Source organism: Phascolarctos cinereus, unplaced genomic scaffold (genome assembly GCF_003287225.1).
Source record: "Phascolarctos cinereus isolate Bilbo 61053 unplaced genomic scaffold, phaCin_HiC Scaffold_3;HRSCAF=262, whole genome shotgun sequence".
Taxonomy (NCBI): domain Eukaryota; kingdom Metazoa; phylum Chordata; class Mammalia; order Diprotodontia; family Phascolarctidae; genus Phascolarctos; species Phascolarctos cinereus.
Window position 1 is genome coordinate 79,579,488 of NW_027555736.1, and position 20,051 is coordinate 79,599,538.

Genomic DNA, 20,051 nt, shown 5'->3' on the forward strand with positions numbered 1-20,051 from the left:
TATAGCCCATATGCAAAAAGATACTCAACTACAGATGCATGAAAAAGGAAATATATTTACCTCCTCCTCATTCTCATCTTCTTCCTCAAATGCATATGTTGATGTTATTTCATTTCTTTCTTCTGGAATTTTGCTATTAGTTATGTACATGTTTCTGCCCATATTTGTATTATTTTGCTTCTGCAGAATAATATTAAAGATTTCTGTTGCTGAGCCTATTTCAGAAAAAGAAAAATTCACGTTAAAATATAGATATTTCAAGTTTCACTAATGGTCCAAATACTTGCAAGTATGTGAGCAAATATTCTACTTAACAATAACGATGATAACTAACATTTATACAGTGCTTACTATACGCCATGTGCCATGCTAAGCACTTTACAATTATCATCTCATTTGATTCTCACATCAACCCTGGGAGGTAGGTGCTATTGTTATACTCATTTTACATATAAGGAAACTAAGGCAACCACAGGTTAAGTGATTTCCTCAGGGTCACACAGCTAGTAAGTGTCTGAGTCTGGAGCTGAACTCAGGTCTTCTTGATTCCAGGTCCAGTGCTCTATCCACTGCACCACCTAGCAGTCTCTATATATACCTTACATAAAGAACTGAGGGTCACGCTATAGTTCAATCCAACCGAGGGTGTGTTGACAATAGTTCCGCTACTAGCCCCAAAGGAAATATTTTGAGAAAGATAGTTGCCCTCCCTGATGTCGACTTAAAAGATCAGGTATATCTCAACTTCCCTTAGTAGCCACATATGGCTCAGCAAATTATAAATTGATCCCAAGTGTTTTTTAATTAATTTATATTTTCTTCTTCTATCAATTCTAAGTCAAAATGTCAGTAAACATAACATAAAGAGTATTAGGTTTGGTCTGAAACCTGGCTTCACCACTAGCTGTGTAACGTTGGGCAAGTTGCTTCATTTGTTTGATCTTCAGTTTCCACATCTTTAAAAAGGGGATAATATTTACACGACCCACCTAACACAGTTACTGTAAAGAGCAGATGAGATAATGTACACAAAAAGCTTTCTAACTACAAAAAGTACTATATGAAAATTAGTTATTAATGTGTTTAAAAAGTTTAATACCCTCTTATGAAATAATACTTCCTTTTATTTGTGTTAAACATTTAAGTTCCAACAAGAACTTCATCTTACTATTTCAGAAGTTCATATTTATTTAATCTATACCATTTATGATCTTATAGATTTTGATCATGTCTTCCATCAGTCTCCGCCTTTTCAATCCTAATTTTTCAAGTGTGTCCTCTTATTGGAGCACCCACCCCCACATTTCGTATCATTCATTCATTCAATAAATGTTATTGGAGCACATAGTTGCCCCTTTCTAGATCATAGGCTAGCATGTGACTGAGACAAGTCATAACTTTACTACTATAAATTAAATTTCATGTAGAATGTAAATAATATTTGCATTCATTAAGCTGCAAATATCCCTATGCCCAAATCCGTCATTATCTACAGTAAAAAGTAACTGTACATTTGACCTACATGAGGTACTTTGGATTTCTTATTTGATCAGAAATAGGAAAAAAATACTGAAAAACCTGTAAGATGAGAAATACAGCAAGGGAAAAGAAGTACTCCCTGATAAGCCCCTGTACGATGGCAACAAGAAAAGGCCTTGAAATCCAACAACAGAACAGGCGATCCTTACATTAAAAAAAAAAATAGTGGCTCCTTCGATTCTCATTTTATCAGAGAAAATATCTTCCCATCTAAGTGTCTGAAGGCCTAAACAATAGAAAATGAAGGAGGTAATCTCAAAACAGGTTTTGAGATAAGGTTCAAATTTGGGATTTATAAAAACACTCAAACCACTCTATAGCCACAGATAAAGAACCTCTGAACTCTCATCCTCCCAACCCTTGATCTTACACATTTGCAGTACTGTCTCAATCAGAATCAAAAATTCTGAGTGTAGATCTCCTGATAGAGATTCCATTGAATGAGGTCTCTTAAACTTTGGTCTCCTTGGATTTCCTCACTGTGCCTTTTGTTTCTTCTGTAACTACATTCTTAGACCTCAGGTCTCTCAATTAAGAGACTTCTAACCTATTAGTCTCTACCTCGAAACATTCTCATTTCTAGTCTTCGCACAAATACCCACACCCCTCTTTTAATGAGAGGAAACACTGCACTGGGCCCAGCACTCAGGAAAGAAAAGCTTCACTTAGAGGACAGTAAATTTTTGGGAACTTCTTTTGCTTTAAGTTCTTCTTTCCTAGTCTCATCTACTCTACAGACATCAAAGATAATGTGTCAATGAAGTACTTAATTATTCATTTTAGTTATATAAAAATTTCAAAATAATGCTTGCCATAATCCACCCAAAATAAAATTAAGGATTAACTATATAACTGAAGAAACATCACACTTAAGTTGTGGCTACTAAGTATACCAATAAATCATTAATTTTTATTGTTTTCTTAAAATAATGATAACTAGTAAAGATTTTTGAAAATTAACTTCTCTCCCAATAAAGTCATTAAACAAACACATATCCTTATAGAATTCTAGTAAGAAAAATGCTTTGCAAAGTACTATACAAATGTGAGTAATCATCATTATCTTTCACAGAGGGAAAAATAAAGAATGATTTAGGAAACTGATTTATAAACTATACACATTCCTAAAAAGTTAACAGTAAAATTTCTTATATTTACGCCTATTTTCCACTGACATACTCTAAAACTGAAATTATAAAAAAATACGCAAATAGATTCTTCCTTGCTAAAAATTTCTACCTGAGAATCGAACACCAGGACATGATAAGCTCCAGATGTTCCACCAACAGCATGCTTCCTAGTGTTCATCAACAGTTCACTTTTGAGAATCTTAAATTATGGCATGTTAAAAATAAAAAAAAATCAAGCTTCTACAGGACAGAATTCCAGGTCTTATTTCCACTTGATCCCACATCTGAACAAATTATTAAGACATAAGAGGCAACATTTTCTAATTTTAAGGATTTAGTTTACATAACTGATTATGTATATAACTAACTAAATCCATACCTTTGACATTTTAACAATTTTTAAAAGGAAGAGCATAGGGGTGAAGGGAAAAAGAGCTAAATTTGGAGTCAGAAATACCTGGATTCAAGGTCTATCTCTGATGCATATGTATTGGTTGTGTGTCTCAAGCAACTCTCTAAGCTATAATTTAAAAAGAAATTGACAATCTACATTGATAGAGGGCAGTTTCCTATCAGGGAACTCCCTACATGGATGAAATCACAGGATAAAATCAGACTAAATAAATTAATGCAAACAAAATATCAATTTTACTACATTGATTTAAACTTATGTTAATTTTCAAGTGTCTATCCATGTATTAAATGTGATATGGTACTGACAAGCACCTGAACCAGCTGGTCCTGTTTCATCAAAAGAAACTCAAGGGATCCTCAAAGATATATAAACAATTCTGTGCTAACCTTTGTCTACATGGGTTTATTTGAAGGGTACCTATTAATTCCCAATACTTCAACAATATGTACAACAATTAAGTCCTTCACAAAGCAACACAGAACTGTATATAGTATTTTAAGTCTTTTCTTTCTTCTCCTTGCCAAGGATGCTTATTTACTCTTACTCACTCCTCAATCCTCTACAACCTAGCTTCCAGCCTCATTATTCAACTAAAACTTCTCTCTGCAAAGTTACGAAAGCATTCTTAATTGACAAATCTCATTTCTTTTCTTAGCTCTCATTATTCTTGACCTCTCTGCTGCCTTTGACACTATGAGCCACCTTGCTTCCTAGATACTCTCCCTCTCTGAGTTTTTATGACACTAGGTCTCTCTCCTAGTCCTCCTAACTGTCTGACTACTCCTCAGGCTCCTTAGCTGGCTCACCATTTATATCATGTATCCCAACTATAGGTAGACTCCAAGGTTCTGACTTGGGCCCTCTTTTATTCTCTTTCTATACTCTCTTATTTGGTGATCTCATCACACAGATCTATATATCCAACCTCATTCTCCCCACTTAGGTCCTATTCTAAATCATCAGATGCCTGATGGATATTCCAAGCTGGATATCTTGGAGACATCTCAAATATAACAAGTCTAAAAAAGAATTCATCATCTTTCCTCCAGCCCTGTAAAAACCTACCCTTCTACTAAACTCTATTTTTCTCAAGGGCACCACCATCACTTCTGTTACTCAGGTTCATAATAACTTCAGCACTATCCTCAACTTCTCACTCTTCCCACCTTACATATCCAATAAGTTGCCAAATTCTACTACTTGTATTTCCACATCTCTTGCATCTAACCCCTTCTTGCTATTCATATAAGCATCACTTTCATTTGGGCCTTTATCATCTTTTGTTTGGAGTACTACAGTGATTTCCTAATTGGTCTCCCTGCCTCAAATCTCTCCCTACTCTAATTCATTCTCCTCACAGGTGTCAAAAAGTTTTTCCTTAAATGAAGGTCTGACCATGTCACTTCCCAACCCAAACTCCAATGGCTCCTTATTACCTGTGTGATAAATATCAACTCTTTCCATTTGGCTTTTAATGCCACTCACAACTTAGTCTCAATCTATTTTTCAATTTTCATTATAAATTATTCCCATTCTTGCACTGTACAGTCCAACCAAACTGGATTTCTGTGTGCTCCTCACTCACAGCACTCCATTCTCCTGTAAGTATTTTGTATTGGCCATCACCCACACCTGAAATATACTTCCACCTCACCTCTGCTTAAAAGACTTCTCATTTCCTTCAAGACAACTGAATCATCACCTTCTATATTAAGCCTTTCCTGATTCCGCCTACTGCTAGCACCCTTCCTGATTATCTTGTATTTATTCTGCATATACATTTATATGTGTATATATACACGTATAAAGTACTTGTGTATGTGTGTATATATATACATGTATACATACACATATGCTTTTGTGTATGTATGTGTATATATATAAAGTATTTATGTGCAGATATATAGATAAATCTATATATACTTTATATGTGTGTATATACTTCACATGCATGTCTCCTTTGACAGAATATAAGCTCTTTGAGAACAAGAATTGCTTCACTTTTGTTTTTATGCTCTTAGAACTTAGCACAATATTGGAATGTAGTTAAAGTGTTTAAATGCCTGTTGATGAAGTACTTGAGGAACAAAAAAAAAAAGACTGATAGAGTTGAGGCTACATAAGAAATAAGATAAGGACAAGGTCAAGATTGAAGAGCAAGAAATAAGTAACTTACTTTACAAAAATATTTTTGGCTATAACATCATTTTCAGAAGGTGGGGGGAGGTGAGAACATCATAGCAATAACTCTCATAAGAAATAAAGCTTTAGAAAATGAGATCGATTTTTTCTACAATTTATTTTAACTATTTATGCAAATATTGACACTCTTTGGTTTTCCATTTTAAACATAAAATATTAGAAATTTTCCCATTATTACAGAATACCATTAAAAGCTTCTATGTAGAAAAAAAAAGAAATAAAGTTTTTAAATATCTGACTTTAAAATAACATGTTAGATGAAAACTATTTCATTATTAATCTCACCTGTTTCATTGCTGTTTCACCTATTTTATTGGAATGTTTTCGAATGCTCTCTAAAAAGTCTTTGAGATCAGACATGGAGATTTCTTTTATATCCTCCCTGAGTTTTGGAAGATTTTCTATCATTATCTGACAAAACCGGTATTGACTAACCCGAGGAAAATATATGTTTTCTAATTGTTCCATAGTTTTTAGAGCAGAGTAGTACCTACAAAGGAAAAAAGGAAGTTCTATGAAATGTTCTAATTACAAAAGCTTTAAAAACAATTCCAAAAAATATATCAAGTCATAATTTATTCTAAAGATAGTTCTCCCTTCTTTACTGGGAAGGGTCCAATAAAATAAGCATTCTTTTCTATTTGCCACATATTACAGTGTTCTGCACAAGTCCAGAGATGGCTATGTACAAGGCTATATCACGTAAGTACAATCTCTTTATTAGTTATCTGATTTATTCATTCATAGCATTGTTATCATCAACACAATTTACCTTTATGCAGTACGGTGACTTTCAAACTATTTGGTCATTTCAAGTCTTACTTTTCCTTTCTAAATTTTACATAGCATTTTAAAAAATTAAATTAAAATGAACTTTTTAAAAAATTAATTTCACAATATCTGTGAAATTACTTAGGTAATTAGGAATAACCCGGGCTGTTGCAAAACTAGGTTTTTTACCTTTCAAATAGCTTTTAGGTAAATTACTACATTTTAACCCACTATTTTTGCTTCATTATCAACTTCATAATCAAAAACCATTTTGCCTAAAACAACAAACCTATGAAGTAGGTAGGGCAGCTGTTATCTTCTCAATTTTACAGATAAAGAAAGTGAAGCATAGAAAGTTACCTAACTTAGCCAAATTATACAATTAGTTAGTGGCAAGGCTGGGACAAGAATCAAAGTCCTATCAGACATTACATATCACAGGATCATGAGATTTAAGGGTGGTATAGACTTTTGAAGTCATCTAGTCTAACGCCCTCATTTTACTGATTAGAAAACAAAGGCTCAGAAAAATTCAGTGACTTGCCCAAAGTCACACTGGTAATAACCTGATTTTCCTAACATGATGAATTTACCATCAAAATGAAAATAAAACAATTAGTCCTAAATCTGTGAATATCTGGTTTAAAATAAAATGAGTAGAGTAGATAGGAAGCAAGCTAATTGCCTTAAACAAATTGACTAATACTCAATTTCCCTAAAACCAATTCACCTACCGGTCAATTTGTCTAAAACTTTTTGCCTACATTTAATATTTTCAGTAAGAAGAAACTAGCGTGCTGGGAAATGGATACAATGTATTTAACAAATTTTTAGTTTTTACAATCTCTTAAGCGTTTTCTTTCGGGTGTTTTTCCCCCCTACTTTTCCCAGGTAACCACCAATTTGCATAATTTAAGTCATTATTTTAAGAATGTTATTTTAGTTATTTACTTCTGAAAACAGATTTTTTTCAGCATAATGTGCTCCATCACCTGTCAGGAGTTGGGTAGCACAATTCAACACTGGTCATCTGGAATCATGAATGGTCATTGCATTAATAAGAATTCTTTCAGAATTGTTTGTCTTCACTGTTACTATATAATTGTTCTTTAGGATCTACTCACTTCACTCTACATAAATTCATACAAGTCATCCTAGACTTCTCTGAAAGTATCCCTTTCATCTTTTCTCATATCCCAATAGTAATCCATTATATTCATATGCCATAATTAGTTCAGCTATTCCCCAATTGATGACTACCCTCTTGGCCACTACAAAAAAAGAGTTGTTAATAAATATTTTTGCATATAGGAGCTTTTCATCTTTCTTTCATCTTCCTGGGATACAGGCATAATAATGGTATTGCTAGGTCAAAAGTTATGTGTAGTTTGGTCATTTTTAGAGAATATTTATAAACCGTTTTCCAGAACTGCCATACAAATTCACAGTTCTACCAATAGTAACTGCTTTCCCATAGCTCTCCCAACATTCATAATTTTTCTTTGTTATCAATTTTACCAATCTGATGGATGAGAGGTAGAACCTCAGACTTGCTTTAATTAACATTACTCTAATTATCAGTGATTTGGAACAGTTTTCCAAATCACTGATTTAATTTCTTCCCTTGAGAACTGTTTGTTCATATCCTTTGACCATTTATTAACTGGGGATGGCTCTTATCTAACATATCTGAATCAATTCCATATATGTTGTATAATTGAAACCTTTATAAGAAAAACTTGCTGCAAAGATTGTTTTTTTTTTCCTAGTTAATTGCTTCTCTTCCAATTTAACTGCATGGGTTTTGTTTGTGTTCAAACTTTTTCATTTTGTGTAATTCAAATGTTCAATTTACCACCTGTGATCATCTCTAACATAAACTTTTTTCCTACCTATGGTTATGTTCTTCCTTGCTTCTCTAATTTGTTTATAATTCAAAACATTTAAACACCTTTCTATTCCCACTCAGTAATTATTCCCACTCAGTAATTATTACCCAAGATCTATCATATCTAACTCTTATAAAATTCTATTCAGATCCTTAACCTCTTTCTTTTTTTTTAATTAGATGTGTTTAGGTCTGAAAGGAATACAGTGAAGTCCCCAACTATTTGTAGTTTTGTGTTCTATTCTTCCCTGTAAATAATTCACTTTTTCTTTTAAGTGCTGTTTGTTGTTTTTCAGTCATGTCTGACTCTTTATGACCCCATGTGGTGTTTTCTCGGCAAAGATACTGGAGTAGTTTGCCATTTCCTTCTCCAGCTCATTTTACAGATGAAGAAACTGAGGCAAAAGGGTTAAGTGACTTTCTCAGGATCACACAACTAATAAATGTCTGAGGCTACATTTGAACACAAGAAGATGAGTCTTCCTGACTTTAGACCTGATACTCTATCCACTGTACCATTTCCTTTAATGCTATTCCATTACACAATATATGTATTGATATTAATCCATTATCTGTAGTACCTTTCAGCATAATGTAATTTTCCTGATTATATCTTTTAATTAAGTCTATTTTTGTTGTGGTCTTCTCTGAGATGGTGTTTGTGACCCCTGGGTTTGCTTGGGTTTTTTTAGCTGAAGCATAATAAATCTTACTCCAATCCATTATTTTAATGCTCTGTGAATCTTTATGTTTCAAGTGTGTTTCTTATAAATAACAAATTGGATTCTACTTTATAATTCATTCTTCTATCCTCTTCCATTTTATGGGTGAAGGTATCCCATTTACATTCATAATTATACTAATTAATTACATATTTCTCTCCATTCTATTCAATTATATTTTTTGCTTCCTACCCTCCTCTTTACAAAGAAAAGGGAGATGATGAGAAAGGTGTGTGTTTAGCACAAGTGCTCTATGCTTGATGCATTCTGCTTCAGCTCCCCCCCCATTTTTCTTCCCCCTTTCTCTCACCCAGACTCCAATCTCAGGTTCCTATTCTTTCTTTTTAAAGTTGCTCTTTGTAATCTACTCTCTAGTTTAGAGTTTATTTTGCTTATGACTAAGTCCTCCCTCTATTCTCCTCTCTCTATTTAATTCTGTTTCTCTATGGAGGTAAATATATCTGTACACCAAACTCTTATTATGTGTACATGTTCTACCTTCCTGTGACCAGTTCACATGAAAGTGACATTCAAGGGATTCCCACTCCCCCTACTCCTTCCTTCTTCTTCGTACAGTCTTGTACGTGTACACACACACACACACACACACTCACTCCTGATTATGTGAGATTGAAGTTCCTCTACTCACCTTCCCTTTTTCTTCCTAATGTATTTTTTTTCCATTTCCTTTCTTTTTTTAAGATAATTGGAACATAACAAAACATTCCTAGGCTGTCTGTCTTATTTAACCCTCTTTTGTAATTCCTAATGACATTAAGGGACACTTGTATCATATGTTCCTAATAATATTAGAATGTAAATAATGCAACCTCCCATTTCTCAATTCTATTTATCTTTTTATGCTCTCTTAACTACTATGTTTGTACTTCAAAGTTTCTACTCAGATCTGTTTTTTTCATAAAGAATGTTTGAAAGTTTTCTATTTCATTAAAAATCTATTTTCCCCTTGTAGCATAATAATACACAATTTACTGAGTAAGTTATTCTTGGTTGTAAGTCTATATCCTTTGCTTTCTGGAATATTGTTATAAGTCTCTGCTCCTTTGTAGTACTGACTGTGGATCCTTTTAATTTTTTCTGATTCCTTGCAATTTTTTTTCTTTAACTAGAAGTTCTAGATCTTTTGCTATAATGTTCCTGGGAGTTTTGATTTTGTGGTTTTTTCAGGAGAAAACCAATAGATTCTTTCCATTTCTATTTTTCTCTGATTTTAAAAGATCTGAGCAGTTTTCTTTTAAGCTTTCCTGAAATATGATGGGATGAAATCATTCTAGGAGAGGATTCTGGGAAGATGGCAGGGTAGGTCAGAAAACTTTTCAGCTCTCCAAATTTCCTCCACCAAAAAAAAAACCAAAAACAGAACATTGCCTTAGAGCAACAGAAATAAACACGGGGCAAACAATCTGAGAAGACCCGAGGAAAGACCCAACCTCCAGGGGCAGAGGTTTGGCCTCAGCCAAGTGTAAATACCTCCAGGCTGACTCTGCAGAATCAACAAACAACAAGCCCTGGGGGCAACTGCTTTGAGAGGCAGCCATAGCCTTAGAAACTTTCATCTCACAAACAGTGTAGGTGTCTGATTGCTGAGTAGGAAACAACTGAAGGACCTTCCACAGTAGAGGGATGTCAAGCGCAGCAGTGCTGACCAGATAGGTCCTGGGCTGTGGCTGTGCGGAGAAGGAGCAGGAACACACCTGGTAAGTGCTGTAGCAAGGGGCAGGGATCCCGTTGTCTGTGGGCATTTGTAGGACAGCAGAGTTTCAATTAGGGGCAGAGAGGACAGCTGTAGTTCACAGGTACTGGAGGGACTCCAGGAAGCAAGATCATTTGCAAGAAGGGAAGGTGGCCTAGCCTACAAAATTTAAAACTGTATTATAAAGCTGCAATCATCAAAACTATTTGGTCCTGGTTAAGAAATAGAGGGGTAGATCAGTGGGATAGGTTAGGTGCACAAGACACAGAGGTCAATAACTATAGTAATCAAATGTTTGATAAACCCAAAGACTCCAGCTTCTGGGATAAGAACTCACTATTTGATGAAAACTGCAGGGAAAACTAAAAAACAGTATGGCAGAAAATAGACATAGACCAACATCTTATACCACGTACCAAGATGAGGTCAAAATGGGTTTAGACACGATTTAGACATAGAGGGTGATACCATAAGCAAATGAGGAGAGCAAGGAATAGTTTACCTGTCAGATCTATGGAGAAGGGCAGAATTTATTACCAAACAAGAGAGACAGAACATTATGAAATGCAAAATGGATAATTTTGATTACATTAAATTAAAAAGGGTTTGCACAAACAATGCCAATGCAACCAAGATTAGAAGGGAAGCAGAAAGCTGGGAAACAATTTTTACAGCCAATGTCTCTGATAAAGGCCTCATTTCTAAAACATAGAGAACTGAGTCAAATTTATCAGAATACAAGTCATTCCCCAACTGATGTCAAATTGAAAAATGGTCAAAGGATATGATCAGGCAGTTTTCAGATAAAGAAATTAAGGCTATCTGTAGTCATATAAAAATGGTCTAAATCACTATTGATTAAAGAAATGCAAATTTAAACAATTCTGAGATATCACATCACACATATCAGATTGGCTAATATGACAAAAAAGGTAAATGATAAATGTTGGAGGAGATGTGGGAAAATTGGAATGCATTGCTGGTGGAATTGTGAACTGATCCAACCATTCTAAAAAGCAATTTGTAACTATGCCCAAAGGGCTATAAAATTGTGCATACCCTTTCATCCAGCAATACCTGTACTAGGTTCATATCCTAAAGAGATTATAAAAAAGAGAAAAGGACTCACATATACAAAAATATTTTGAGCAGCTCTTTTTGTGGTGGCAAAGAATTGGAAATTGAGGGGATGACCATCAACTGGGGAATGGCTGAACAAGTTGTAGCATATGAATGTAACGGAATATTATTGTTCCATAAGAAATGATGAGCAGTTTCTCAGCAATACAAGTATCTAAGACAACTCCAAAAGACTAATAATGGCAAATGCTATCCACATCCAGAAAAAGAACTATGGAGTCTGAATGCAGATTGAAGCATACTATTTGCTCTCTTTTTTTTTGCTTGTTTTCTTGTTTCTCATGGTTCCTCCCATTGGTTCTAATTCTTCTTTATAACATGACTAATGTGAAAATATGTTTAATATGAACGTATACGTAGGATTGCACACTGTCTTGGGGAGGGTGAAGGAGATGGAAGAGGAGAAAATTTGGAACTCAAAATCTTATAAAAGTGAATGTTGAAAACTATCTTTCCATGTAATTAGAAAAAAATAAAATACTATTAAGTGAGGGGAGATGATTTGTAGGACAGTGTGGCTGGGGGCCCTAGCTGAAGCTTAGGAGTAGAGAAGACAGCCCAAGATTGGGCCCCAAGACAGACCTCAGAAGATAACACTAAGAAGGACCTGAGGCATGGGGCATCATTCCCCATACCTCAGGACTACAACTTGATTATACTAATAGCTGCTAAAACCAAACCAAAACAAAACAATACATAAATAAACAAAAATGAGTAAGCAAAGGAGAAAAAACCCAACCACAGATAGTTACTATGGGGATAGAGAAGATCTAGGTTCATATTCAGAGGAAGATAACGCAGCTAAAAAAGCCACTCCTTTTTCAACAAAAACTGTCAAATGGTTCCAAACACAAAAAGAATTCTTGGAAGAACTTAAAAAGGACTTTAAAAATCTAATAAGAGAGAGGAAAAAAATTTTTTTAAGATAAGAGCAATCCAAGAAAATCAAGAAAATTATGAAAAGAAAGTCAACCAATTAGAAAAAAAGAATTAAAAACTTAAGGAAGAAAATAATTCCTTGAAAACTAGAATTGGGCAAGGGGAAGCTAATGACGTTCTAAGACACCAAGAAATCATAAAACAAAAGAATGAAAAAATAGAAGAGAAAGTGAAATATCTCATCAGAAAAACAACTGATCAGGAGAACAGAATGAGGAGAAATAATATAAGAATAGTTGGACTACCTGAAAATTACAATTAATAAAAAGAATCTTGATACAATATTACAAGAAATTATCAGGGAAAATTGTCCTGAAATTCTAGAACAAGAAGACACAGTAGAAATAGAAAAAAATCCACTGATCACTACCTGAAAGAGATCCCAGGAGGAAAACTTATAGGAATATTATAGCCAAGTTTCAAAGCTCCCAGGTTAAGGAGAAAATACTGGAAGCAACAAGAAAAAAAAATTTAAATATCATGTGGCTACGCTAAGAATTACACAAGACCTAGCAGTTATTATACTGAAGGACTGTAAGTCTTGGAATACTATATTCCATATAGCAAAATATCTGGGATTATGACTAAGGGTAATTTATCCAGCAAAGTATAATCCTGAATGAAAATGAAAATTGATATTTAATGAACTCAAAAGACTTTCAAGATTTTTGTGACAAAAACCCCAGAACTTAAGGGAAAATTCAACACATAACATCCAGAAGAAATATAAGGTAAACATTAAAGACCAATTGTAACGGACTCAATTGTTTACTTCGTATCTATGAAAATATTAGCAGTACTCTTCTGACTGTCACCATTATTTGGTAGTTTGAAAGAAAGGTGTGGGCTAAGCTGAGTATAATGGGGTGATTCTAAAAAAATAAAACTGTGTAGAGAGAGATAAAAAGGAGGAATTAGCTCATACAAATGAGATATAAAAGGAAAAACTGATACAGAAGATGATAGGGGGGAGGGCAGGTAGTGCTGGAACCTTACTCTCATTGGGAATGGGCTAGAGAGGGAACAACATTTTAAATTCAGAAAAAAAAAATAACAGAGCAAGGGGATAGGGTGGGGTAAAGAGGATATAGGAGGGACTCTTACAGGAGTGGGTAGGTTAAGGAATAGGAGGGCAATGTAGCAGATAGAAATAAAGCAGAGGAGTGAGGAGGGATAGGGTAAATAGGGTGAGAAGGATAGTAAGGAAAAACAGGAAGCAGGAAAATACACCACAAGTAACTATAGCTTAGAATGTGAATGGGACTAATTTCCCCATAAAAATGAAATGGATAACAGATTAAAAATTTGAATTCAATAACTTTGCTATTCTCAGCAATACAATGATCCAAACCAGTTCTTGTAGGACTTATGATGAAAGGTGTTGTCCATCTCCAGAGAAAAAACTGGTAGAGCCTGAATGCAGATCAAAGATACTTTTTCTTTATTTTTCTTTGGGGTTTTTTCTGTGTTTTCTTTCTCAGTATAACTTACATGGAAATGTGTTTTGCAGGACTACACATGTATAACCTATATCAAATTGCTTGCCTTCTCATTTGGGGGTGGGGGGAGTGGTAGGGGAGAAAGAGAGAGAATTTGGAATTCAAAACTTGCAAAAAAATGTCAAAACTGTTTTTACATGTACTTGGAAAAAGATATTAAGCAAAAAAATTTGAATTCAACAATATATTGCTTTCAGGAAACATAAAAATGAGATATACACAAAGATAAAACGAAAGGCAGGAGTATAATTTAATACGTAAAAAAAGCAGAGATATCAATAATGATCTCAGACAAAGTTAAAGTTAAAATAGATTGTATCAAAAGTGAAAAATAAAGAAACTACACTATGTGTCAGCAATATTATTCAATATTGTTTTACACCATTTAAAATACCTAGATAGTATAAAAGACTTGAGTGTATACCTGCCAAAACAGACACAGAAACTATATAAACATAAACAATAAACAATTTTTACACAAATAAACTCATATCTAAATAACTGAAGCAAAATTTATTGTTCATGGGTAGGCAAAGACCATATAATTTTTTAAATGACAATTTTACCTGATTTATTCAATGTCATCCCAACTAAATTACTAAAAAATTACTTTACTGAGTTAAAAAAATAATAATAAAGTTCACTGGGAAGAACAAAAAGTCAGGAACTTCAAAGAAATCAGTGGGAAAAGACATAAAGGAAGTAGATTCAGCAGTATCAGACCTTAAACTATATTATAAGGTGAGAGCATTGATGAAGTATAAAAAGGATAATTTCAATTATTTTAAATTAAAATTTTCTTGTATAAATAAAACCTATATAGTCAAGAATAGAAGGAATGCAAAAAATTGGGAGAAAAAAACTTTCATAATCTCTTGGAGAGGATGTGACTAGGCTGGAATATTGCTGTGGTGTAGGAAATGATGAGTTGGTTGCTTTAGAAAAATGTGTAAAGACTTGGACTTATGAAGAAAGATGCTATCCACCTTCAGGGAAACAGATAATAGGAGGAAATAAGCATAGTACAGTCTTACATTTATGTGTATGATTGTATATGTGTATATATGTCTATGTTTATAGATATCTAATATATATGCATATATATCCATGCTTAATTGTAGCCTTCTTAAGGGTGGTGGGAGAAGGGAGGGGAAAAAAATAAAATAAAAAGTGCACAGCAGAGAACAAAAGAAAACCAACAAAGAAGCAAAGAAAAGCTGGGCAGCTTTAAAAACAATGTTTAGTTTATATAGGTTTTCTTAAAACGGAAATTAATTTTTTTATATTGAATCCTCTCTTATGGTAAGCTGCATCCATGGCAATATTTTTTTCTTTTCTCATTTTGTATTTAAGTTTAAAATTTTTAAATTACAAAAGAAAGAAAGAAAGAAAGAAAGAAAGAAAGAAAGAAAGAAAGAAAGAAAGAAAGAAAGAAAGAAAGAAAGAAAATCATCCAATATGATGCATAAGATCTTTTTTTGGTTGGCTCTCAGGTAATACAATGATTCTTAAATTATGTCTTCTACCTGTTTTCCAGGTCAGTTGTTTTGCAGCTGACAGTTTATATTTTCTTCTACTTTTTCAGGCTTTTGATTTTGTTTTAATATTCCTGTTATCTTGGGAAATCCTTAGCTTCTAATTAGTTTATTCTAATTTTCAGGGAATTTGCTGCTTGTTTTGTACTTCTTGTGCCAAACTGCTAATTCCCTTTCCAATTCTTCCACAACACTAATTTCTTTTCTAATGTTTATCTCTAACACTTTCATATCATTTATAAAAACATTTTTTAAAAATTATTGCAGCATGGCTTCCAGGAATTCTAGTTAAACTTGTGCCCGAGTTTTGGTGGGGTTTTTTTTCCTTTTGAGGCTTTGCCTACAGATATTTTTGAGTTATTCTCTTATTCTTGATTTGTGTCTTGACCATCCTTACCATCATAATAGTTTTTCTTTGGTGGGATTCTTTTCTTGTTTGCTTATTCTTCCAGTCTACTTTCAAACTTTATATTAGGGCCAGGCTCAGCACATTTTTGGAGGGAATGTGTGAGCTAATCCTGCTATTGCTCTGCAGGTTTTAGTGCTCCCTACCTAGGTAGTCTGATCCACAGCAAATCTGACCACTGCCTTTCTCAACTGAGCTCTACGAGTTCCTGATCATGAGTTGCCTTGGATATAAAATTCATCACCTAGCGGCCAACCTTCTGGTGATAAATCTCTCCAAATTTACAAGAACTTACACTCTTGCTTGCTCCATATTCAAAGCTTTTAGAGTTTACTGAGACCTATGTGAGCTTGTGTTTTGCTGACATAGCCTTCAAGTACTAGGGTCACCTCCACACCACAATAAGGACTAAAGTTACAACACAGTTTAACGAAAGACATTTATTAACTGGCCTAATCTGTATCATTTTTCATTCTTGTTCAGTTGTACATGTATTAATTTTATGAATAGTATTAGCTCTCAGATTATAAACTCACAAAAGTAAGGAGTTAGATCTATGTAAACTGATTTCTACTGTGCCTCAGAACAGGTTAATATATAACAAGATTGTTGGGTGTTTCTTTTTTAATGATGATTAGCACACATAAATAAAACAAATAATGATGAAAAGCAGAAAGAGAATTCCATACATTATGAATTAATGTTATTTTTCTCCAATCCTTTAGTTGTAAAAAAAAACCAAGTTAGTATATTAATTTAAAAATAATTATAAAGCTCCACTCACCTTTTTGCATTCATCTGTTCTTTCAGTTTACTGTACATTTCCAAGACTGTATTAAAATAAAATTAAATTACCATAACACATTTTGGTTTAAAAATAATACTTCATAAGATTAAAACTACAATATGAAGACAGGGTCCAAAAAGAAGAACACCTAAAATACTAACTAATTTCCTGTCTTATTTCAACTATTGTTTAATTTTACCCTTTTTAAAGTAAAATTTCAAGATTCTATATAAACAAAATTGGTGTTTGAATTTCAATATACCTATATTTCACAATAGAGACCAAAATAATTTCTATGTTCTAACAACTATAACCAAGGTATAATAACCTTCTTAAACTAAGTAAAAATTATTCTTTACAGTAAAAGCATAAACACAACCCTTATTCATTAATTCACTATTAATTTTAATATTATTTTGTATGTAATATAATTATATAATATGGTAGTATATTTATTATAATTGATCAGTAATATTACTTATTGATATTATTATTATTCATTGATTATAATATATTATTATATCCCTACTGTGGATCAACACACACAAATATAATCATATAAACTAACAAGTTTTTAAAAATCAAATCATAAAGTTCTACTAAGCGTAGTGAAAGTTTTATTCCAAAATCCATAAAAAATAGGAAAATCTATGACATTTACAGCAGAATACATGAATTATACTAAAAGGCTGATTTAAAAGGGAAGAAGTTTGTTCTTTTCTATCATTAAAGACATAGGGTTGTTAATTATCTGCTATAATTTTCACAGGGTTCAGTAAAAAGACATCACGGTAACAATATAGTGTCACCACAAATATTTTAGGCAATCACATGAATAACTTTTCATCCAAACGCCATATTAGAATTCCAAGATATCCCAAGTAACTGATTAAGTGGTTACTGTGCTGCAGGAACTCTTAAGGACCAAGTAAATAGTGTCTCCAAAACCAACAGGTTTGCTAGTCCTAGGTCTAGGAGAAATCTTGCTTTGTAGCCTCAATACTAAAAAGTGATATAGGAATCACATTGAGTAAAGCTGATTCCCTCTTTATGACTACAGCCTAGTGGCTATTGTAGGCTATAGGGGCAACCTGCTCATTAAGACTCAAAAAGTTGTTCGTTAGCCTGAGAGTGGCAATAGCAGTATTAGCAGTTTTGTTTTCCCTCCATTCTCCGACCTCTCCCACCTGCAGGCTACTTTAGGACTAGAATAAGTCTAAAAAACAATTTCCTCATTATCCAATTTTTTTTATGCCTAGAGGAAGCAAGATTGCACAGTAGATAGGGAGCTAGAACTGTAGTCAGGAAGACCTGAGTTCAAATTCAGTCTCAGACAGAAAGCTATGTGACTTTGAGCAAATCATTTAACTTTGTCAGCATCAGTTTCCTCATCTGTAAAATGGGCATAATAATAGCACCTACCTCTTAGAGCTGTTGTTAGGATAAAATGAGATCAGATTTGTAAAGCACTTCACAAACTTTAAAGTGCTATACAAATGCTAGATATTACTATTATTATCATTATCACCAACCACACAACCAGGCATCTGGGCTTTTAAAAAAAAACCCTGCTAGTATGACTCTTTCAATTTATCTGATGTCAGGATATATTTTCAAAAGACAGCATTATGACCAAACAGGTCGTTTTGGCAGTTTTTTTTTAAATCCCAAAAATCTAACCTGAAACCAGAAGCTATATTCTCACAGCCAAAAAGTTAATCTTCCAAAGCAACATAGCCTAAATTAAAAAAGAATCTGAGAGTAGTTCAGAAAGATCTAGAAACTCTTCTTATCATATGGAAGAAAGAAGTAACTTTTTTTGAAACCTGGTAACAAATTTTCTCTTCTGTTTTAGATAACTAACCATTTTTAATAAGGTCTCTATTTAAGAAAGTATATTAAACCATGGCACATGGACCATTAACAAGAGTTCACAGTGTGGGTTTGCAATCTACGTGGCTGGTCATAATGTGCCCTGTTGAAAAGAACATTCACTTGAATGAGATCACAGATCCATCTGGCTATGAGATTCCTTGAACCCTGTTCCAAGTGCCTAGGTTATTCTTTGGTATACATTAGAAAGGCAAAGCAAGATTTTCAGGCCACTGAAATATACTCTATAAATGGAACTTATTGCTTTCTTGGTAGTATTCTCAGATCACAGTCAAGATTTAGTGGTCTAAAAGATTCAAGGTCCCCCTTGGGGACATATTAATGTCACTTGGGCACTGCAGAAATTTCTGATCTAATATCTTTAAAAATATAATATCAGATATTCATATAATAGGTTATGATTTACAGAGTGCTTTTCACAAATCATTTCATTTGATCCTCATTCTAACTACGTGGGTTAGACAGGACAGACATTTTTCTCATATTTAAGAGAAATGAAGCTCAAAGGGATTTAGACTTGCTCACTATCACACAGTGGTAGGGCTAAAATATTTAAACATAGGTCACTGGAATCCAAATCTGGAGCTCTTTCTAAATAAGACAGCTGTTAATTCTTTTTCCTGATTTGAATTATAGTCAACCTATGATTTTATCAATGAATAGAAGGAAGCATTGAATCAGATAATAAATATTAAATGAGATTAATCCTCCTTGGGCTTTACTTCTTTACAAAGCAGTAGCTGAGGCTCCAAACTAGGAAATTAAAGACCTCATGGTTCCATAAAAAGTTTTAGCAAAGAATTTCAGAGTGAAGGAGGAGGGAAACAGAACTGCAGCATTTTTGGATGCTTCTTCACCTTTTCTTTCTTGCATTGCTGGGAAGGCAAAGGCTTAGGAAAAGAAATTCACAAATGTGTATTTCTCTCCCTCCCTTGGAAACTAGAGAGAGAAGCTACCCTAAGGAACAATTGTTGTCTGAGATATTAATGAAATAGATGATCAAACAAAGGCTTTGACAACAGCCAGGAAAACAATGAAAAATCAAGATGAATAATGCTAACATAGGGATAGTTATATGGCTATGTTGGAATAACTGCCAGATAATCTGTAATTTAGATTATAGAGATGAATGACTAGATTTTAGTGTTTCATTACTATGTTATCAAGACAATCATAATAAAGATAATTTTACTCACCTGGAAGACAACACTGCAACTTTTCTACTACAGTTGTAATATTTCTCTGCTGAATTCTACATCGAATGATGTCTTCTGTTTGAGCTATCACCTTGGATATGAAAAAGTTCACATTTTAAAATAACAATTTAAATAAGCTCCATCTATTCACTAGACATAAAGAAGACACCCAAAAACTCACCTCTTTTCCAGCATCTTGAAGCTTGCTGTTGGTATCAGTAACTTGGACCTTAAAAATAATTTCACCTTTGTTAGAAAAGTATGCACATATTGCC

General features: G+C 33.5%; 1 protein-coding gene across 1 annotated transcript in view; it reads right to left on the reverse strand.

Annotated features, from left to right (window-relative positions):
* The window catches only part of EXOC6 (exocyst complex component 6), a 210,049-nt gene that overhangs the window by 142,747 nt on the left and 47,251 nt on the right, over positions 1 to 20,051 (reverse strand). Inside the window, 6 exon segments of the mRNA XM_020964121.2 lie at positions 61 to 200; positions 203 to 215; positions 5,572 to 5,776; positions 16,685 to 16,730; positions 19,777 to 19,867; positions 19,958 to 20,005. Coding sequence (XP_020819780.1) covers positions 61 to 200; positions 203 to 215; positions 5,572 to 5,776; positions 16,685 to 16,730; positions 19,777 to 19,867; positions 19,958 to 20,005 — 543 coding nt within the window.